Source organism: Pleurodeles waltl, chromosome 10 (genome assembly GCF_031143425.1).
Source record: "Pleurodeles waltl isolate 20211129_DDA chromosome 10, aPleWal1.hap1.20221129, whole genome shotgun sequence".
Lineage (NCBI taxonomy): Eukaryota > Metazoa > Chordata > Amphibia > Caudata > Salamandridae > Pleurodeles > Pleurodeles waltl.
Window position 1 is genome coordinate 154,223,954 of NC_090449.1, and position 23,932 is coordinate 154,247,885.

A 23,932-nucleotide genomic window follows, 5' to 3' on the forward strand; every position below is an offset into this window, starting at 1 on the left:
TTCAGGTGCTATCACTGTTGAAAATCCGAATGGAAAAAAGCGTTTTAGGATGCCCCCCTTTTTTTCTGGCCCCCCCTGCCTGACGAATCACCTGAAACTTTCCAGACAGCAGCTCTCATGAGCGCCAAAATTTTTGAAGATTTGTCAACCGGCGCCAAAGATATAGGCAAGTTAAAAAAAATGCTTTTCTATAGAAACTAGGTCCTATCTATAACTACCTAGTGGCAACCCCCACTAGGATGGATGGATGGATATATATATATATATATATATATATATATATATATATATATATATATCTCCCTAGACTCAGCCACCCCAAATCCTCCAAACACCCTTGCCACACAAATACCCCTAACCACCCTAAAAATACGCTTGCCACCCAACTACCACTACCCACCCTAAACCCTAAAAATACCCTTGCCACCCAATTATCCCTACCCACCCTAAAATTACCCTTGACACTCAAATACTCCTACCCACTATAAACCCTAAAAATACACTTGCAACCCAAATATTTTTATACACCCTAATCCCTAAAAATACCTACACCACCCAAATACCCTTACCCACCTCAACCCTAAAAGTACCCTTCCCACCTAAAGTTTGGTAGGAAAAACCTTAGAAAAGACATATGTTTTGACGGCATTATTTGGGTGAGACTGCGAAAGACTGAAGTTCTCTGACCCACACCCTACGCACAATGAAGACAGACATTGCACAGCGGACTGTGTGCTTCCTTTTAAGGAATTTGCAATGTTTTAGTTACAGAATGGCAGCAGATCATTAACTTGAACTTGATGGAAGTAGAATTTTAAGCAGGTTATACACCTACTGTCAAGGAATACAAACCAAATGATTTTGTTATTTACAAAGTTTCAGAAGTATCAAACCCTTCATTGTCATCTGCTGAGACGTCCAGTCCATTCATAGATGTACTGGCTTACACATAACAACCAATGGAGCTCCTACTCCATGTGGATTATGGCTCATTTTTGGCAAGATTCAGGTTCCCAAGTGATTGTGGTCAAGTGAGTAAGGCACAAGACCACAATCACTTGGGAACCTGAATCTTGTAAATATGGTGCTGTCTCCTTCTCATGCAACACAGCATTTTTTGCTGTTGCGCTGCCAGACAATTTAGTAGGTCTGGGCCTTAGGCATGATTCAGAGTTTGGTGGATGGGGTTACTCCATCACAAACATGATGGATATCATGTTTGCCGTATTACGATCTCATTATATCCTTTGGAAATCGTAATACTGTGGACAGGATAAACTCAGGCCCATGCTGTTAGGCTACTCCACAATGTATTAGAATATTGTTTACGATTACATTGTAAACCTTTTATAAAAAAAATCACTGTAGAGAGCTGTAATGTCCTCAACTCTTTTAAAGCTGTAAGGCATAAAAACACCATAAATGTATTATTGCAGGCAGGCGACCTTACATTACTACACTTAAAGATTTGGAAAAACAGACAGGTTACTCTTTGCAGGAGAGTTGGTAGTTTGTTACAATCTGTGGATCTAAAGACTTTCCTTCTATATAACTTGCAATGAGTTTTGGTACTTAGCTGATAGCACTGTTTGCATCTGAACTCTGGTGGCCTGAGCATTGACTGCACTGACTAAGCTTTGGTTGCAGGTAACCTTTGTAAATTGGCCTTCATATCTATATTGGCAACTACTTTTAAGCAGTTGGTTAGTGGGATGAATTGGACACACCACACTGTGAATCCTTGCCCATTTTGGTTTTAGACAAAAAACATGTGCTTTGTTGAGAATTGCTGATTAGATGTTGAATTTCTGCCTGTTGTCTGAATATCAGCTTTAATTTTTTAAGAGATGTCTAGGTGAAAGCACTTAGCACAAGTAGGTTAAAATCACATTATCAACAGCTTCTTTTTCAGCACCCAATAGGAGATTCAAGTCTTCACAAGATCATGTCTTCTGTAACCTACATATAAAACAGGCCACTCTTAGGAAGGTCATTTGTACCTTGCTTCTCCTTGGCATTTTGAAATGAACATTAGCAAAATGTCGTGTTGGCAACATTTCTTCTTATTGTATTTACCAGTTTTTATAATATTTGCTGTGTATCATGTTCGGAATCTACTTCACTTTTACTTATCTTCCGTTTTGTACTGGTATGCAAATAAAAAAAACACTGGCAAAACATAGTTCTTGGGAGACTCAGGGGACACACCTTACTGTTATTTCCTTGAATCTCCAAGACTGCATGGAGCGTAGCGACTGTGGTGGTCTACATAGGGTTACATACCAATGACCCCACATCCAGTTGAACAAAATAATTGAACAACAAATTAAGCTTGACGGTTTTGGTGCACAGATTGTAAGTATGTCGCACGCCGCACCACAAAAAATGAAAACGTTTTTAATTCCAAACATTTAAATTCAAGATCCCAAGGAACGTTTGCACAATTTTAATGACCAGCATTTTCCTGCAGTTTCAACATCATTACCATTATCTATTTCTCACAGGTTCATGATGACGAATGGGCAAGGAACCGCAACCGAATTACTGAAATTGACCTCTACATAGACCATGTACGTGAAGACCTGGATAACCTTGATCTCCATGAGCAGCTATAGTTTAAGCTGCAACAACCAAAAGCAGTGGGATCCAGAACAAGGTCGCTATCAGTCCCGAACGGTCTTTGCCCAAAGTGGTGATGTACTTTGATGTAAATATACTCATTCAACTCTCTAAATTAGCTAATAGCTATATTTATATTTAATAAAAAACAAAAACTTACCGATGTGTCCTTTTCTAAGTCTGTGATACCAAAATGCAGACCCGTTTTTTAGGCCAATTTCAACGTTTTCTACTGCAATTCACATATTTCATGTGTTTTCAACCCAATTTTAGGGATACATTTCATTGAGTTAAACACAATACTGTAGTAAACAATAATTTATTGTTTTTTCCACATCTCTTCCAGGTTGTGGACACCTACATAGTTCCTAGAAATGTATCTTGTGTACCTCTGATAAATGCTTTTCATCCTGGCGATTGAAATATGCCTCTTACACAAGAGTCCGGCTGTCTACCAGGGGTGGCAGGTTGTCTTGTGCGTAGGCCTCACTTTATAGCCCTATGCCACTGGAGTCATGAAAACTCAGCTTCTTGCAAAATAATAGTGTACTTCTTGTTAGATCATGTTGTCTTACAGCCACTTAGATTTAATACTCCCTATAACTGGCATTATCTATTATTGATATTTTAGGTAGTAAAACTATGTTGATTGATATATAAAATACCATTTAAGAGCATGGGATGAAAGTAAAAAAATCTGGACGGAACAGAGGTCCCTACAAGAAGACGGACCTTTTTCCATGGAAATCGGTGGTGTCACATTCTACTCAATGTGCACAGGGTTATCAAATATGCTGCATATAGACTGTTGGAGTATTCAAGCCGTGGCATGGAGACAGTAAGGATTAGGACAATTTTTCTGAAAGCAGGGAAGCAGAAGCTGAGCCTCTTTTTTAGTAGATGATGATGATGGTGGATGGCTGTTACAGGCACTGTATTTGTCTGGAAAGTAAATAATTCATTGTGCTGAAAAAACATGCTCTAATTCCGTACTTTATCCAAAGCAAATGGGTATCGGTGAGAAGTTCCTCTAGCCGAGTCTAAGAGATGGGAGTGGGTTGACAGAGGTCAGAAGCAGGATTTCAGTTTTTGTACTGTTTAGGCAACCACATTTATTCTTCGTCTACTTGATGATCCCGAGAAACACAGTGAGATAAGATGATCATGTTGCCAAGTTCATCTTCAAGCTTGAAATGTCATCCAAATACATGCAGTTTTCTATCTTGTAGGAAACTAAGATGTCCGTGCTGCAGACAGGCAAGCATTTAATAGCAGTGGTGAAAGGAAAGAGCCCCCACGGACCCCACATTTGGTATTCTGGGGATTTGACTTCATGTACGGTTTTGATTGGAGAAAGCAATTCATGTGCACACCGTTCCATTGGTGCAGATTGTCTTTTAATTGACATCTGGTGGTCACTGTTTTATCGAGTTAGAAGACCAAAGCAGACAGAACAACATTTTGGGCTACCTGAGGATGATGACTTGAATGCTTTACCTTTATACAAACCTTACTGGGTATAACTTTTGACAGACAGCCCATTGGCATTTCAGCAAGCACATAGATTGAGTCAATGTTAATCAAACAAACCTGATAGACTCAAGAGATAACAGCATGGACCCTCATGCGTGGTCATGCAAGATGTATTATCTCCACAACCGCAGCACCCAGCCGTTTAAACTATGTATGATTTCATTTGCACTAGGTTTCTCCGACAAAAGCAATATGCTCAAGAAAACAAACATTTGGGGTTGAGACCACTGCTGAAGTTGGGGGATTTAAAATATGGACTCTGACCATCTATGGTGACCAGCATGGTTACCACTTGCCAGACACTGGAATTCCACAACCCCCAAAGAACTAGAAAACCTTAAACTTTTTTAAAAGTTTGGTAACGGCAGTTTCTCCTCCTGGAAGCCATTGCTCTTGCAGAGCCTCAAACAACAATAGGATTTCTTACTCCCAAGCCAGACAATCTAAATTCAAAACTCCATAAACACTTAGATAAAACAAGTCCTCCTCACCACTGTGTCCAGGAGGGAGACTCTGCTAACACCATGACAAATTCAGGTCTCCACCTAAACCTAAAAGAATGACTCTCACCTATTGGGTGGTAAAAGCTGAATGACCTCTCTTCCTCCTGTCGTAAAGGACAACAGGGCTGGAGTAGAGCCTCCATTTTAGGTTGCACATTTTAACCTGCCTTTTCTTTCGGATGGTGGCGTTTTACTCAGTTTTTCACTCGTGCGATAATGTACTGAAATAACACTGTACATGCAGCTTGTTTCTTGTAAGCGTTGCTGCTACGAAATCTGTACACTCCATTCAAGGATAGGCACACAGAAAGCAATGCCAGCGTATTACAGTTGTCCGGAGGAGACAGCTCCTTACTTGCAGACATATGATCACATCAGCTCTGTACCTCTGACACAGTGAAATATAAATGGTACTGTTGTCATTCCAATTGATCTGGCAAAGGGCACTCCCACTATGCTCTGGATAGTGGTTGTTAGTAACAGATAGGTGTGTACCAACACAATAACATTATCGAGGTTGAACTGTTCATCTTTTTCACCATTTTCGTAGTGCTCGTTACCACGCATTGTTGCAATAAATGTTTGAAAATATATTTTTGTATCTTTCTTGTGTCTCATATTAAGTACGCAGAGCGACAACAAAAGGGTAGATCTCTTTCCACGCTTTCCTTGGGAATCTGTGTAGTCATGTTCAAGGTGGCAAATATCTAGTACCCTAGTAAGCTTAGGGGTTCAGATGGGGCACTGTGAGCTAGCTAGGAATTGTCTCATTATTTCCTGATGGCGGACTGAGTCTGTATATCCTGATGTTTATGTTGACCTAATACATAGTCCTACTTAAATCGTAGGAACTGTATAACACTCTAGGCAATTAAAGTATACTTTAAACGGGCTGCATATCCTAGTTCCTACATGTGTGGCACACTGATAGTTTCCTGGAGCAGTGGGATAGCCTTTCTATGACTAGCCCGCAACATTAAAGTTAAAGGGAACACACATTCAGAATTGTCTTGTGCTTTTCAACTTTCTTCTCACCTAGTGCAACTCCAAACCTCTGCCAAGGGTTTAGAACTGGCATTAGCCAATACTTTTTAATTTTATTGAAATTATATGTAGAATATGCTTACTTATAAGAGTTTTCAGCCAACCTACTTAATCTATTGGTCTGTAGTTGTGCCATTCACATTTTTCTTTCACCCAATACAGCAAACTGCAGTTGGTCAGCCCGTTTGGCCTGTTCTTTAACTTCCTTGCTTTTTTGAGACCTGAAAATAGTTTTGCTTCTAGCCAATGCTTTTTTTTGATTGGCAAGGGTTCTGCATCTTCCCCAACAGAAACGTTTTGCAAAGAATATGACAAAACATGCATTAACAAAACCATATAGGTGACTACCAATACCAGACCTATTGACTTTGTCAATACTAGTTTCCTCTCTCATTTTTTCATGCATTAAGATATTTAGCAGTATCCTAAAATAAATATCACCATACCCAATGGCACAATAGTAATCTATTAAGAACCGTTTACTCCAATCTCTGAATGTAAATGGGCTATCACACTACATCAGTTGCCATAGGGCCCTCTCCTATCTGGAACAAAAAAAGCCAGACATTGTACTATACCCACTCATGAATCGGACTAATTAAAAAGAGACTGGATTAGAAAGGTGATTTTCTCTTCTAGTTCACAAAGGCAACAGGCTTTAGGAAAGTGCAGCCATCCTCTTCCAAAAAATCCCTGCCATTTTTAGAACCTAAAGACATTGTAAAATGAATTGGGTAGATACGTAAACAGCCTGGTGAATCCCCCAAAATGGATTTCTTTTCACAAATGAAAATACCATTTCTGGAGTTTATTGATCAGAGCCGGAGGGAGTTGGAAGGATATCTGTGCTGGAAGGTTATTGTCCATGCCCCACCAGTTAATCTCAGCTGCAGCATTTTGGGAGATCGCAAAGGTGTCCGACAGATCTCCTCCATGCTGGGACTACAGCCTTCAGATGCACCAATGGAGGACCCTTGTATGCCTGTGTACATGTGTGACCAGAAGGATGTAAGAAGCCCGAATATTAGCAGCCATAAAACCCTGAGGACTGAAACTCGAACATCCTCCCAAAACATTGGAATTAAATCTCAAATGTCCTGGTAAGAAGTAAAGTAAGAAGTAAAGGCTCAACGTGATGGTGTTTCCAGTTCTGCCTTTATGAACAGGAGGAGTTCATCTGGGTCCACGTAAGATTTGGCACACTGATGGAAAATCCTGGGTCAAACATCAGTGATGCTGTTGATCGCAGGTGACAGGATACCAGTTCTGTTGACTCTGCTTTCAACAGCCAATCATTCAGGTATGTAAATAGTGGGATTTCTGACCTTCTGATATGTGCTACAACCACTGGCATCACCTTTGTAAAGACTCATGGTTCTGATGTCAAATCAAATAGGAGGACCTCAAACTGATAGTGTGTGGAGCCCACAACAAATCACAAGTACCTCCTGTGCAACTGTATGAGTGATGTATGGAAGTGGGGGGCATGGCCAACATGGCGACCGGAGTGGCCGCATAACTTGCAGCTCCGCTCCCGGCCTTATTCAATCATCTTGCTGCAGGACGCCTTCACCCCCATCAGTGGAAGGTGTCGCTCACTCTGCAGTTGGGAGCATCACTGGCGTGCCACAAACTGATCTAGGCGCTGCGAACACCCGGGAACAAATAACTACTCGGCGTGCGGTCGGGCCGTGTGCCGGTGAGCGCGGCCTGACTGGGTGCGGCCCCGGACCGGAGAGCAGCCCATCGCTACCCAGACTGGAGTTTGGGGCGGACCTGCGGTACCCACGCGGATGCCCTGGACCGGCTGCCGCACTGGGCTCACTGCCCCCAAGGCGGTTGAGGACCTGCTTGGACACGCCGGCTCCGGAGCTCTGCGCTTGGGGTGCCGCGCCCGCCCGAGGGTGCGGCCTCGGCAAGGTATGTGTTGGGCCTGTAGACTCCCTGCGATTTGTTTTGAGGGACCTCGGGGCCTAAATCGCCCTCAACGAAGAGCAGAGAAGAAAGAACGCTCAAACACATCTCAACGCTGTGCCCGGCCCGGCTGGGAGCCGCGATCGCGTTGTTTGCCGACAGAGCTGCGGGCCCCGAGCGTCAAACCGTGAGTAGCTGAGACTGCGCTAGGCCTGGTGGAGCGGCGGTGATACTGCAAGGTGTCACACTTTCTGAACATGGGCACAAATCCGTGATCACCCTCGCACCCTATCGGCGACATTGACCGAGTTGCGGCGCTTTTATAAGGCTATGGGGCATCTATGAACGCTTATACACACATGTGACAGCACAAACTTTAACTTAATATAGACAAACCTATTCTGACCTGCTCTAGGTGCTGTTGTAATCCAAGACTTTGTGCACCTACTAAACGCCGCCTACTCAAAAGTCCAAGCTCTCTATGTGGCACACACTATACAACTAGCGTGCTTCTTCTTCAAATACCCCAACTCGGATCTGCCTGCCCCAAGTATAGACCATGGCTTAAACCTACGGATAAGATGAAGAGCAACCATAGAGCGAATTTACAAAGCCCGAGACCTCATTACATAATACAATCCTTTTGCTCCCTGCGTTCAAGCTCTTGGACACTGAGAAACCTCCCTGTCAAGCATTAAATAGGCTGCCTACATAAATGAGACAAACTCCTGCAACGCTATCCGGCTGGCACCACGCAAAAGGCACCTGTTTGCAAGAACACTGAAAGACACTAACAGGGTTAAAAATTTTGTTTTTTTTCTGCACTCAACCGGAAACTCACCAACTGCGACCCTAAGATATTACAGACAACCGATGGGCAAGCCGAAGACCCCACGGGCGCCCCCAGGGAACAAGGATTCCGGCGCATCACCTCCACCCACGGAGCCGTGTGTTACGTACCAGGCACTACAGAAGATGGAGACAACACTACAAACACATACAACACAGTTTGAAAATATATTGCAAGCTATCCTAGACACCAAAACCACGTTAGAAGCAAAAATAGTTTCAGTAGTCGAGGATGTTAACTTGCTGCGCACAGACCAACAAGCTTTGGCTGAAAAGGTTGCAGGACTAGAAAAAGACAAGGCACTCCTCTCACCATCGATAGTGGAACTCCAATCAGAGATGGGGGCTATATCGACTGAGGCGGAAGAATTAAAGCGAAGAGCCGAAGATGCTGAAGGTAGATCACGCCGCAACAACATTCGCTTTGTGGGATTTCCCGAACGAACCGAAGGCCCTAGCGCAGAACTGTTTATTGAACAATAGCTAACGGAAACAATACTAAAAAATAACATCCCGAAGTTTTTCTCTATAGAGCGTGCCCTCGGGGTCCCTGGAAGGCCCTCACCTCCTGGCGCTCAACCTTGTCATCTAATACCAAGACTCCTTAATTATCGCGATAGAGACCTTATTTTGCAATTGTTCTGTAAATCAGGCCCAATACGCTTCTAAAATGCGGAAATCTCGTCCTACCCAGACTTCACCGCAGAGGTACAGAAAAAGCGTAACTCATTTTTCCAGGTCAAAGAGCGCTTACGTGAACACAACATCAAATACACTTTGCTGTTCCCTGCCAAACTCTGAATACAAGATGACACCCGCACTCTCTTTTTCACTACTCCAGAGGATGCATGGACTTGGCAGCACGCTTAATGCCTTGCCGACCCGGTAAACACAAGAAACCCCACGGACAAACGGTCTCCCCCGAAGGATAAATGCAAGCCCCGCAGAAAGCAAGACACCAAACCTACTCCTGAGCAGTCACGAGAGGAGCGATCCCTACTTTTACAGACCACATCCCGCTTTGTGAATGCATCCCCAACATCCTTGTCTGCCCAATCCGAAGCAGATCCTGATCTAGATGTAAACTCTGATTCCACGGACTCCGCCCGGGGCCCCACTCTTACGCCACGGACGGCAAATGACATTTGTTAGTTACCCAAGATTTAAATGCTACTGTACGCCGGTCAGTGTCCCCCCTGTAGGGTCACAATTCACCCTGAACAACTGCCCGAACCCCATCTGTACCCACATACGTCTTATTGCCACTCCCAGCCACATCATCTTGGTCGCTGGTGCCCCTGGACAGTGCCCCTGTTGCACAAATTAGTCTATGATAATAGCAGTATGCATCATTACTATGTTATTAATAAGCACATGCTAGGTAACACCAGTGCAGAATGGCTGGGTATAGTAGGCACGAAGTACATTATTAGCACGCGTAGGGCCAGGTCCACAAACTTATTGTGCACCCAAACAAACTTACAAACACTTCATGGCCTCCCAAAATCAACAATACACCCCACAATATAAAATACTTACATGGAACACAAGAGGCATGGCATCCTTGCGCAAACGGCAACAGATCTATGCATACCTTAGGAGACACCAAATACATTTTGCCATGTTGCAGGAGACTAATTTGGCTAAGCCCTCACTGGAGAACACAAGAGCAAAATGGAAGGGACAATTATATGGCACCAACTTCTCAACATATGCTCATGGCGTGGCAATCTGGATAGCCCCAGGGGTCCCATATGTTATGTCTCGCACACAATGCGATCCAAATGGGTGGTATGTGATCCTAGATGGAGCCCTAGATGGCAGCCCTATAGCATTAGTAGCACTATGTACTCCCAACGCAAATCAACATGAATTTCTATGGACACTCAATAATAGCAAGCTTAGCGACCAAGCAATAGACACCATATGGGGTGGCGATTTTAATTGTGTTTTAGATAATCAGAAGGACCGCTCATTTCCCCCTCTTGACAATACTCCAGCTAAGCTGACCTAGCAGACTGGGCCTCCAATAATGGTCTAAGAGAAATTTGGAGGACTGGACACCCCACACTCCGCGAATACTCTTATTATTCACCAGTGCACAAGCTACATACCAGAATAGATATGGTATTCGCATCAACGGACATAACTCATAAAATAAATACATCTGGATATCTGTCTCGCACCATATCAGATCACAACCAGTTATATGTTACCTTGCTGTGGGGCCGCACACACACTCGCATCCCAACATGGCGTCTGCAGCCAGATGCCCTCACAGATCCTTCTTTTCACACTGAGCTATCCAAGTGTTTGTCAGACTACTTCTCCTTAAATAAAAACACAACCTCTTTACGCGCCACTGAATGAGACGCCCACAAAGTTGTGATTCGGGGCCACTGTCTAGCAGCCTCAGTGGGGGTCAAAAGAACACGTATTAAGGAACTACAAGTGTTGGAGTCCAAACTGCGTAAGGCAGAGATTGAGGTCTCTACAAACAGAACCTCACTAGAAACACTGAACTCGCACAAGACTAGTCAGAGAGAGGCTGACATTACACTAAGCAAACACGACTACAGACATTTTAAAGCGTGGCAACATGCGGAGGGAGACAGGTCCGGCAAATTGTTAGCATAGCTGGTCCGTCAGCCATCGCAATCCTCGCCCATAGGTGCGATTAGACTGCACTCAGGACCTGTTGTTAATACTCAGGCTGAAATTAATTAGGCCTTTCACATGTACTATCGCTCATTATATCAACCCTCCATCCCCCCCCAACTGAACAACAGCTGACCGAACTTCTGGCGCTGATTCCCCAAAACCCAAACATTACGGACTACGCAGACACACTAGATGGCCCCATCACTATGGAAGAACTACGCTTAGCTCTTTCTCAAATGGCACGTAGCAAAACCCCTGGATCAGATGGACTGCCAGGGGAATATTATAACTCACAAACCACTCACCTCCTGCAACCTCTACTCGAGGTGTTTAACGAAGCACGCAATAGGAAACAGCTGCCGGACGCAATGCGCGAAGCACTGCCACTTTCCCTTCTAAATTCTGACTGCAAACTTCTTGGGAAGATCCTAGCAAACAGACTACTCCCTTACCTACCAAGCTTAATTCACCCTGATCAATCAAATTCATCCCAGGGAGAAATACCTTTCTAAATATAAGGCGATTAATCTGCATAATGCATAGCGTCACAGAGGCAGAAACAGTTGCTATAGCCCTAGAAACCATAGACGATATGTACCCTCCCTGAGTCGTCAGACACCCGATAGTGGATGCCCTGTTCAATATCCACAACACTTGATCCCTCATATCCTTCCTATTATTTCAGCATGACATCACCATACCCAACTGAAACATAAAATTAAGCGACCAACGGAGCACTATCCTGGTGAGACTCTAGGTAACAAGATCGGGTACTACTAACCCGTTAGCCCTGACCTGGCGCTGCTACTGAGTACATTATACACACATAAAGTAAAGGTACCACTCTTGCCTCTACAGCCTAATGTTATCTCTATTATTTATGACGCTATTATATATACTCAAATATAATAATTAATGACTACTGTTACAAGTTCCACAATTTTAATTTGTATACCAGTATGCTAAATTGAACCCGTATTGTACAAAATCTACAAATACGTGTAAATGTACATGAGAAGGGAAGATGTCTATTCTCTTTCTTAAATAAGTGGAATGTACTGCTGTTTTTGCTTGTTTAATAAACAGATTAAAAAAAAAAGAGTGATGTATGGGAGTACCCGTCCTGCAAGTACAGAAGCACCTTCAAGTCTCCCGCTTCCAGCGCCAAAATCACCCCCAAGCCAGGGACAGCATTTTGAATTACTCCCTGCAAAGGAACAGATTCAACACTGTGAGGTCCAGAATCAGATGCAGACCACGGTTCTACTTGGGACTCAGAAAGTACAGAGAGTAGCACCTCTCACAAGTTTCCTGCTCTGGCACCAGCTCCACCGCTCCCTTCTGCAGAAAGATCTCCTCCTGTTGTTGCAATCTGCATAAGCGTTCTTCTGTCTGACTGGAGGAAAGGAGTGGGGCTATGGGATAGGGGGCCGTTTGAATTGATTGGGCATACCCTCTGAAGTAATGGCCCTCCTGGTCTGTGGAAAGGAGGATACTCAGCCTCCCACTGGAGTCCTGGGACTCAACAAGTTGGATTTAGAGCTGCTTCCCTAGAAGGCCAGGGAAAGATGAGGAAAAGGAGGTGGAACGTGGGATTGAATGTTCTCTACCTTTCCAGCAGCCTTGGTGCTGCTTCTGGAGAGGATTTTGAAGTTGTTGAGAACCTTGTCACTGTCAAAATTGAAACCTCTTACAAATCCTTGAAATTTGGAAAATGTCCTGTAGCCTTGCTGGGGAACTGCAAGCCGAAGGATCTCATCATTGCCCTGCTCTCTTTAAATCTTTCAAGGGCAGAATCACCTTTTTTTCAAACCCATTTTTTGGACCCATTAAATAGTAAGTCAATTAAGGTGAACTACACAACTGATGAGAATCTAGACCTGCAAAGCCATGCATGACAGCGGATGGCACAGTGGTGCCTATGGCTCTTCCAACAGAGTCTGCATTGTCCAACCCAGATTGGTTTATTTGCTGTGCTGCAGCTTGATAATCCTTGAGAAGCTCCATGAAATCCAGCATATTTGTCACCACCATGTTGGCCATGTCCCATAGGGCATGGGAGTAATGTCCCAAGGGGCAGGTTGCATTGTGTCCTATTGGCAGACTGCCAGCCAAGGAAAGTTTCGTACCAAAAGTCTCTAGTTCTTTTCGACTCCCTGTCAGCAGGGGCTCTGGGCAACACTCCAGATGTCTGTTTTGTAGAGAATGAACCCTGAATCACTAGACCTTCCGGTGAATGGTGAGAAGGTGGCAAAAGTTGGGTCTCCAGCTACAGGACAGTATAGTCTGGATACATCTCTGTCGACTGCTGTGTTTGAGGTGGGTTTTTCTGAAGCTGCTAAAATAGGGTCAAGAAAGGAATTGTTAAATGGAAGTAAAGGTTATGAAGTCTTGGTGGAATGGTCTTGGGGCTGGTGCCAGAGATGTTGGTGTCAATGTCTGTTTTGGTGGAGGGTGAGTGATCAAAGCCTAAAAAGGAATCAGCAATGGTGCCCTAGGAGGCACCGGTGCTAAAGGAAAGGGCAAAAAAAAAGGGGGGCAAATGGCGCAGAGAGTAAGCCTGCAGGCAAAAAGGTATAAGACTCCCTAAAAGGTCCTACGGTGCTGGAAGGCACTCTAGAGGTGGCACAACACCCACTAATATATGTTGAATGTCGAGTACCCTGAAGTTGGAGCTTGACTTACAAATAATTAAAAAGGAAAGTTCAGGCTTGCCAGAAGGAGTTATTTTGACAGGTCAGATCTGCAGTTAAAACCTGCCCGGCCATGCTACCGGTGGCAGCCCTGCAGTCATGTTTACATCATTGCTACAATGGGTGCTGCAGTCCACTCGTGACATTTAACTTACAAGCCTTGGGAACACCTTGGTACCACATACTACGGTCTTAAAGGTAAGTTAAATATGTCAATCAGGAGCACAACAATTTTACTATGTTGAAAGGAGGAGCACAAGTACTTTACTCTGGGTTAGAAGGGGTAAAGTGCATAGAGTTCTGTAGCCACCAAAAATAGAGTTCAACAACAGGGCACAAAATTGGGAGCGATCCAGCAGAAAGGGCAACTTTCCAACACGTGTGCTCTCATAGAGTGCAGAAACAAAAAAAGTAGTTTCTTGAATGAGAGCTGCAGATAAATACAAGTCATCCAGTCAAAGGATGATAAAGAAGTATGCTCCTGGGGAGGGTCAAACACATGAAGGTGGCAAGCCACTGAATAAGTAGCACTCAAATGTGAGTGACAAAAAAGCCAAACAATGGGGCAGGGGGAAGCCTAAAACCATAAATAAAGAGAATCCATGACTGTGTCAAGATAGCTATGGGCGATATCTTGGGAGGGCTGAGGGACTAACACAGAGCCTGCAGTGTGGGGGGGGGGGGGATTTATACAGTGGAAAATAGCGAACAAGGCACAGAGACAGAAAACATATGCACTCCTTTATGGAGTGCTGAAACAGAAAGAAAAAAGCAGTTCCCTAATTGCGAGCAGTGGCAGAAGGCAAGTCATCCAATCACAAGATCAGTAACAAGCTATGCTCCAGTGGATGGACAAACACAAGAAAAGGAAGTCATGCCATCAAATAATAAACAAGTGTGACAGTAACAGAAATCAATTCTAAGGCTCCAAGAACTTTATGTTTTTGGAATGGTCCACAAAAGACTTTCACCCACAGACAATTAAAATCTATCTGATAGGTGAGACCTAAAAAGCAAATAATTTGCTAATCATGGTTAACAAATACGCTATTTGCAATAAAAAAAACATGGTTTATGTTATTCAATATGGAAGGGTTAACTGAGGAAAGGACACGTAAAAGTAATGTGCAATTATCTTCATTTTTTTTTGTTAAAGGCAGGCAAGCTGGAAATTGACATTCCTCTTCTTGATGGAGTAGGCTTTAAATGTCACCTTAGTGGTAACGGTGGAGAGGGCTACAAAGTGAAAAACTATCCCATGATGGTAAGAGGTCAATACAGTCTGGTAGATATGAAATACAGGAACAGATTTTTCACACATCACATGTAAGTAGTTTAATCTCAACAGTCATCCACAGAAACCAAATTTAACAACAACTGGGGATGCAAGAATATCTGGATCTGCTGGTAATTGGTCTCTCTCTGGTAACTGTCTGAAGTTTGGGAGTAAATGAGAGATAGGAAATGATTACACATTTTATTTGGGTCAAAAGCGTATATCGGCTAAAGGTGGGAGCATGCTTGCAGTCTGACCTGACAAATCTTTTTTTTTTTTTTTTATAGGACATAAAATCTTCCCTAAAAACTCACTGAAAGGACAATTGCCAGCTGTTGAACCATTCTGTAATGTAATGAAATCCAACTGCCTTTAGTTTTTGTGCACCATTTTTTGCTTGGTGTTATTAAATATCGGTCTTATGGTTTTATAATGGAAGCGGCACTACTCTTTACTACCACGAATAGTGGAACAACTAAGAAAGTAAAAAATGTCAAAGTTACTGTTCTCTTCAGATGCTCGGGTTTGCAGCAAGGCCATTCCTGTCCAAAGCTAAACTGATAGAAGAAGATCTTGAACTGCAGACAAGGCATTGGGGGGCACTCAGAGTTAAAACCCTAAGTCATTATTGACTTTTACGTGTCTGAAAGTTGACTAGGAACCTAATGTAAAAAACATGTCAAATACTGCATTCGACAAAAGTGATTTTTGAGTTACACCGCCACAATGTCAGTGATTTATTTTTATTTTGAGCATTTGTATGGAGCTAATGTATGATTTCTGGATCCACCCATAGGTTGACTATGAGAAGAGTTATTATTTTTTTTTTTTAAATCAAGGAGGCAAACCGGATCAACTGTTTTTGCAGAGAATATTCTGTGTAAATAGACAGAATATGAGATGCACGTGGCTCTGACTTTGTCCCCTGAGTGAATCTGTGGGGAATGTCACAATAAGTTGTGTCTACTTGTCCTCAACCACTTTGTGATAAGTTACGATCCATAAGGGCTTTGAAGAGGAAATATATACACCAAGTCTCTATGCTGATACAATATACTGATACTCCTTATAGCACTCTGTTAATTTGTAACTACCAAAACAAGCACATAAAACACAAACAAAAGAGACAGAAACGAAAATAAAGGCAGGGTGAAGGGAATGGAAATATAGTCTTGTCATGTAGTACATCACTTAGTTGGTGATAGCCCCATTATTTAGTAAAACTAGCATCCTGTTGTAGTGGAGGACTGGTAGTTGTCGCCTCAGTGTTAAAGTCAATCAGTGCTGCTCGGTCCTTGCAGGGTAGTCCTTTTAGTAAGTTTGCCTTTGGCACCATCATGGTCTGTTGAACCAGTGTCTCCTGCATTACCAGCCACTTTTGTCTAGACAGCTAAAAGAAAATGATACGTCAAGATTGCGATGGCCACGAGTCCCCACTGTGAAGACAGATTAGATTTTTGTCATTGAGCCTCTTTAGCCACTCTGCATCAGTTCTGAAGAAGCTTGTGCCTTATGGTGGAGGATTCAGAACAGAAATGTAAAAACAGAGTCCCGGCCGCTGTTCGGGCACGCAATTCCTGGAGTTCATAGTCATGGGCCCATTCCACGTTACCCCAGTACTGGATCTGAAGAGAAATAATACACATCAAGTCAATAAACAGATATCTCCTATAGGTCTCTGCTCCTTTGAGGCTACTAAAACAATCATATAAAACACAAACATAAGTAATAGAAACAAAAATAAGCCAAGAAGTCAAATCATGGACAACAAACCCCACCACCTTAAATTAGCAAGACCCTCTGCTGCTGACCCAGGAGTGTAGCCTGGAAGCAGGTTGGTGTGACAGAACTGCATGTTTGTCCCCTCTGGTTGGTACATTCAGTACATTACTGGACTCTGTAGTCTGTAGAGAGGCATTTGCAAACCTCTTGTTTACAGTCAGTAACATTATTTCCCAACAGTTCTTCACCAAATAAATGTAAATGAATGTTTTTAATAGAGAGAACCTACTAATGGTGTTGTACCTGTGTATGTGCCCAAATTGTTCTGAGGCAATGTGAGTCAAAAGCATTTTCATGAACTCTCCAGATCTGGTGAAGTGGTGCATACGGTATGAGAAACAGACATCCCGGTCCCAAAGCCTGCAACTCAACGACTACAACACCCCCACTCCCTTCTCGAATACTGCAGTTACTTGCATATACAAATACATTGAGAAATACAACTGCAAACGTGGGGAGATTTAAAATAAAAGCACGTCCAGACACATTAAGCCTTTATAAAACAAAGAAGCTTGTGAAAAGCACTGGACATTAAGATCCACAGGCCAGAGAGCACAGGAAGCAGATCTACAGAAGTCACCATTCTGTGCATCTAGTTCCCTCAACAACTCTCTGCAATACCCTGCCCTAGCAAGCAGTAACTACCTTAGGCACACAGGACAAGGCAGAACAAGTATTTACTTCACACAAGCTAAGGGACTTGCACCTTTCAGTTGCAGTATTATCTTGGGTACTGATAATTTATAAAGCCAACATGCTGCGTACTTGCTCTGCAGAGCTCTGTTAACATAAAGAAGCAATGGCACAGCAAATAAGTCTCTGTTGAATGTGCTAACGCACGTAGTCAGCACATTAGCATGGGACACAGAGGAAGCCAGCGAAAGTAGACAGAAGGGGCTACTGCTGTTAAAGTAGTCTGTCCTGCAATTCAATGCAAGCACTTGGGTGAATCCTTCCACTTCTGAGCTGAGATTTGAGTGGCAAAGTCTCAAGCCAATGGCTGAGAAATGTTGGTTGAAAAAAAACAGCCAATGGTCGAAAAGAGTGGACCCAATACCTTCTCTTTGTACATTGTTAGCAATAGCTATGTTTGAAAGTTGCACATTCAAAATCCTGACCTAAAAACGATACTGGGCCTCAAAACATATTGGATTGCAGCTAACAGTGCCAAAAAAGATTAGTTGCAGTAGAGAAGTTGTAAGCAAAGTAAACAGGGCAAGTGTATTTGTATTTTCAGAGGTTATTGTACAAGGATCCAAAGAAAGAAGCAGCAAAAAAACCACCAGCACTATGGTCTGCTCACTTTTCCAACTTTCACAGTTCGTAGAAGCCCCACTGACTGTTACACTTCACTCTGGCAGTAGGGACTCTCAATGTGGATCACAAACCTTGTGCGTTACTGTTTCTTTGCTGGCCCACTACAAAACAGGAAAAGGTTGATACCTTTCCCCCTGGTAATTTCCAAAGGCAGATGTAATCCAGCCAAACACACTAATTGACAAACTACAAGTAATGGGAGTACTAACATTTTATTCCCTATTGGTCCTACAGATTGGTCATTATGAGTCATTGGGTCTTATTCAAAAAATTCTTGTAAATCTTTTTCTTTGCTGTTATTGAGACTACCTTTTAGTAGGAATCTGCACTTTGTGTTATGAAAGCAAACCCATTCAGATTCTGACTTTTTCTACAGCTAGGTCCTGGAGTGGTTAATCCCTGCAAACTGGCCAACTTTCCTTAAAAGTGCACGTTGGACCTGAAAAAAGATGTACGATTTCCACACAAATTCACGTCAAAACTGTTTTCCTCTGAAGTCCACACGCGGGGAACTTCACAAATTGAGGGTAGTAAGCATAGTATGAGACAGAAATATTTATGTTAGGGAGAGGAAACTTTGCACATTCCTGCTATTCTTATAGGTGATCTTCAGTGGAATCTGGGAAAAGGCACACACTTTTTCAAACCGAACCCAAACATAGAGATGACAAAGCTATGGAGCAAGCGTGATAAGCAACAGATCTTGAGCAGCAAGTAAAATAACTATCCCATAACTCCTACCAGCCCTTTTAACTAATCCAGCCAACATCCGCAAGTTCCATAACTACCTTTATGTTCAGGCTCGATCTACAGAAAGGTAAACAGATCATCTTAGTAAGTAGCCTTAAGTAACATACACAGGTCTTGCTCAGGTTATAGAATGTCCAGGAACAAGGCCTCCAGAGAAGTGCATGACTTTTGATCCTGGGGGTCCAAAGTCCTGGAGCCAGACTGATTACTGAAGCATCAAATGGAGCCAGCCCTACTTCGTCTTGGGAGTCTACTGACTCCCCATCAGAATGTTCACTATATTAAAAAATAGATATATACTTGTAGATAAAGGATTCTATGAGCTTATTTCACATGTTGGAATCTCAATGTCTATAATGTTTGTTTCTAAAACAAAAAAGTTCAGACTGCTTTTAGTTCAAATTGTTGTTACCTTAGGAGGAAACCCACATTCCATGCATTTCATCCTAGCTCCCCCACCAATACTACTGCACTTTCACTCCCCTCTTCCCCCAAAAGAGTGTGTGTTCTATTTATGTTTCCTCCACATTCCCTGTGTCCCTTTTTCACACAGCCTTATATTTTCTCCTGCAAGTTTTTTTTCTCACTATATCTTAGCATAACAAAACTCCAGGCACCACTATTTCATTCTCATCTCAGAAACGTCTTTGAGGACAGAAAGCTGCACTGAACTCGGGTTGGACAGGTAGCTGTTACTGAATGGTCTCTGCTGCTCTCTCTCTAGCACTCACTTCCGAATATGTTTATTAAGAGAGATTCATATGTTTAACATTTGATGCAGAGACCAGTACAAGGAATTCATTGCCACTCGCCCTGACTGTTACTGAATCTTCTATAGTGTATAGTTCAAGGCAAACAGAACAGTGCATGATGGATTCTAGAATTTACTGGAATCCTGCATACTTTAATGACATTTTCAATGTTTACAGGCTCCTACTGGATAACTAGCATTTCCTTGTGTACTTTTCTATAAAGCTGACAACTTGGATCTTCACAATGAGTACAGCCCCTTACAGAATGTGGTATATCATCATTGCTGCCGCAGAACATTCTTCTGTCTTCTGGGCATCTCCAGTCATTGCTGCAGCGCCAAGACAGAATCCATTTTCCTTAGGTTCACTGGGCTATCAAGAACATTACCATTTCAAGGTGGAGACCAAGCAGCTGATTAAAGACCCCAATATGCTAGAGTTTGAATGGATCCTTTCATTTTGAAAGAAGAAGGATTACTTTCAGGGTGGATACAGTTTTAATGGAATCGCAGAAAGGTTGCGCCTCAGCCAACAATGAATTCACCGGTAACCTGGTGTCGGTTCGCTAGACCTTGAGGTGCAATGCCGTCAGAGTTGAGAACCTGTGACGCCTGTGCTCAACATCTGACACCTTCCCTTTTCTCCTAAATCCATTTTTTCCAGCGTGAGCTATCTTCATCTTCCTACATTACGATTTATTCCTATTTGTTGCACTATCTCCTCTCCATCTTTCCCTAATTTCTCTGCTTCTTCCAGCAGCAGTTGTTACCATGTCCCCAGTGACAAGTAGGGGACAAATGCTGTAAATGGCAAGGTCATTTTAGCATGCCACAAATCCTTGCTGCAATTCAAGTCACTTTAGTTCTTGCCTTCGCACCAAAAATATAGTCACAAACCTGAATCCTCTGAATGCCCAGTGCCCCTCAAATACACGAAATATATTTTTCTTTCATATTCCAAAAAAAACACACAAAAAATGCAGATGTTGAAATAAGATGATCTGCTGCACATGGACACCCACTGGGGTATGACCCAGTTTAAGCGTCTAACGCTATATAAAGAAACATTTTCTATCTTGGGGGTAGAAGCCTTTACTAAAAACCACGGACACTACAGTAAAAGTGCTCTTAAATCAAAGTGCTCTCAAAATTGAACTGAGCCTCGATATATAAACAGAGAACCTGGGTGGAATCATGTGGGTCCCCTTTTAGGTTTTCAATGTTTTTTAGTCCGGAATCATATTGAACAACATGTCAATGTGTTTTTCTGTGCCAGGCCTACTTTTCTGTCAGATTGGGGTCATTAGTTTTAGCTGCTCAGCATGTGAAGAGTTTATCTCTGTTGTGATCTGAACGGTACATTTACAATAAATAACACAATGCAAAGATAGCACATCAATACTTTTCAACTAGAAAGTTAAACAAATTGGCTTCAGACTTCCCAGTGCTTACACTGGGATTGTGCTGGGGACAGGATAGTATTGTCTTTATCATGAATAAAAAGCAGCATTTGAGTGAGGATTAGAAGACAATCCATGCAACCAGAAACGTCATACGTGCAAAATGAAGTACCTATATAAAAAGTCAGTCGTTATCTGTTGTGATCAATGACCACTGTGATTCAATGGAGTAAAGAGGAAGGTTCATCGTGGAGAGACGTTTCACCTCCTCTAGAGTGACTATTGCCACTTTACCACGAGGCAGAACACAGTCCACTTACCAAATTTAGGTGACTCTTTATAGTTATCAGAATGCTGTTCACACACCTATGTCTAGGCTTGAAAGACTCCAATGGCCTTTGACACCACTAAGGACATGACGCATATAGGCCCCTGGGTAACAAAGGCAATGCTGTGCTCAGAATAATAAGGCTGGTCAGAAAGAGAATTGTGTTTTGTGGTCCTCCACTGCCATCTTCCAAGAGACATAATAGATTTTCTATTAGATCAATGAATGGTTCCACACAGGATATTTGACATTCCAGTGGCTTACTTCAAGGGCCTGATCAAAGTAGACTATAACACAGGACAGAAGGTGCAGGTTTCCGATATTTCCCTTTAAACAATTTTAAGCTGCCTTGTCACCAGTAAAGTGAATTAGCTGGGAGGTGATAGGATGAAAAAGTGTTTTTGTGATGAATGAAGCAAATATAGTTGGAACATGAATGAAACTCTCCCCGACCCACAATGAGCACAGTACTGTTTTTGCTTCATATCCACTTCAGAACTTTTTGCACGCTTTCATTTTAATAGTCACACATTTCACAATATGGGAATAACAGTTCTTATGTAACTGTTTAACACATTTTTCACTTCCAAAGAACTTGATAAAAAGAAAAATGAAGAGACTAGACAGGATAGCACAAAGACACTCCTAGGTCCACGCCCACCAAAGAGAAAACCTGTGAATCAATGCACTCCGAAATTATCTCTTGCACAGGAGGATCCAGGCATAAGGTTAAAAGCAATTCTAAATAAGGCCACCAAGGCTAACCGCCGATCACTTAAGGGCTAGGAACAGGTCAAGCTTGTACATTATTAATGAAACCGCATGATGGAAAGGAGCTATGGTGGGTTCCCAAGTACTAGCGCTAATGTCTCATTTCCAGTTTACCGACTTACATTTCCAAAACTGTATTAAACAAACAGCACAAGTCCGTTAGAGGACCCAAAACCCTATATTTTCACCCCAGATTCCCCAAAAAACATCTATATCTCTAACCAGTTAACCACTTCGGCTCATCTGCACAAACGATTCGAGACAAATGGCTGTAGGAGGAGCAACACAAGATGAAATGGATGATTTGCAAAACACTTGAAACCAATGTAGTTGTCCTCTTTGTTCTGTTTATGTTTTATAACAAACATAAATGTTCATAAGCAATGTAACATCTAGGGCCAAATGTACGTAGAGCTGGTTACAAAATACCATTAGTAATTTGCAACCAGTGTTTTTGGAACCAATGTGGATATTTGCAAGGTGACCTAAGTACTAATAAGTCATTTTGGAAATTACCGATTCGTAGAGGATCACAATTTGATCTACCTCATGATTATTAATGAAGTAGGTTACAAATTGTGACCCACTAGGAATCGCAGCCATCAGAGGGACAGCAGCCTGCTGAGGTCAGCAGACTACCATGTCTGTGACTGCTTTTAAATTAAGCATTGTTTTTCTTTAAATACAACCCGTATTCCCGAAAGTAATAAAAGTGTAATTTTTACTTTTTAAGAGTAGACAGTGGTCCACCTAGCTCTTAATGCCCCATCTTTTGGTCTAGCATAGCAGCGCGCAAGTGCTGCCTTTCCGACGTGTTTGTATGTATCTGGGCTTTTAAACACGCCTACTGCAAGCCCATCACTAACTCTCATTCATGGACTTGCCCTTCATAAATCCTTTATTTTAGTTGGTAAATACTTTGTTTGTCCCTCCTTGGGGCGGTTTAGTTACCACCTTGGACATCACCCTCGTTACATGACTAATTGCACTTTTGCTGATACGTTTGACTGCAATCGAACTTCTTTTTCCTTTTGTGTGCTGCTTTACACTGATGTCGTGGCGCTTTGATTCGGCTCACTTATGTGAAACTGCATTACTTTTCAATTAATCAATTTATGTGGCAAGAAAAGTCCGTTTAGGAGTTTAAAAGGCTAATAGCTCTAACTTGAGCAAACTAGAGACCCATTGCATTACAAATGCTTGTTAATTTTTTAGGTTTGGTGGCTTAGGGTCAGATGTAGAAAGCATTTTTTTCAGTCGCAAATGGCCTGATTTGCAGACTCAGGACATTTGCAACCGGAAAAATGCTTCTGGGGATGTACAAAGCCCAAATTGTGATTTGGTAACATGTTACCGAATTTCATTTCGGTTTTGGGATTCAGTATTTGGAAGGGGCAAACTGAAGGTGTCCCATCCTAATACAGAATCTGAATGGTATGTACAAAGGTTCTGCACCCGAAGTGTGGTCATAAAAACATGTGCACTTTACCACCAACTTAAAGTTGGAGGTAACCCATTTGCAAATGGGAAGCCTGCAAGTCAGTGCGTGCCGGCTGGGCAGCGTGCATGTGTAAGCAAGACTAGCCTGTGTGTGCAAGCACGGCAAATCGTGTGTGCCAGAAGTGGGCATTGGGGGTAGAGGGAGAAGAGAGCGAGAGAGTGGAGAGAGAAAGAGAAAGTGTGTGTGAGCAGAAGTGTCAGACACTGACTTCCCATGTATACTAACAGGAAATTCATGAAA

At 42.6% G+C, this 23,932-nt stretch overlaps 2 protein-coding genes across 6 annotated transcripts in view; one reads left to right on the forward strand and one right to left on the reverse strand.

Moving 5' to 3' along the window:
- DRC3 (dynein regulatory complex subunit 3) overlaps nucleotides 1-2,778 on the forward strand; it is a 160,115-nt gene extending 157,337 nt beyond the window's left edge. For all 3 annotated transcript variants that reach the window (XM_069210086.1, XM_069210088.1, XM_069210087.1), the window contains one exon: nucleotides 2,505-2,778. In XM_069210086.1, coding sequence (XP_069066187.1) covers nucleotides 2,505-2,615 — 111 coding nt within the window. In that variant the 3' untranslated portion in view covers nucleotides 2,616-2,778. The remainder of the gene's footprint in view (nucleotides 1-2,504) is intronic.
- Nucleotides 2,779-15,136: 12,358 nt separating this feature from the next.
- The window catches only part of ATPAF2 (ATP synthase mitochondrial F1 complex assembly factor 2), a 108,087-nt gene continuing 99,291 nt past the window's right edge, over nucleotides 15,137-23,932 (reverse strand). For 2 of the 3 annotated variants that reach the window (XM_069210091.1, XM_069210089.1), the window contains one exon: nucleotides 15,137-16,717. In XM_069210091.1, coding sequence (XP_069066192.1) covers nucleotides 16,580-16,717 — 138 coding nt within the window. In that variant the 3' untranslated portion in view covers nucleotides 15,137-16,579. The remainder of the gene's footprint in view (nucleotides 16,718-23,932) is intronic. The other variant, XM_069210090.1, reaches the window with a different exon arrangement.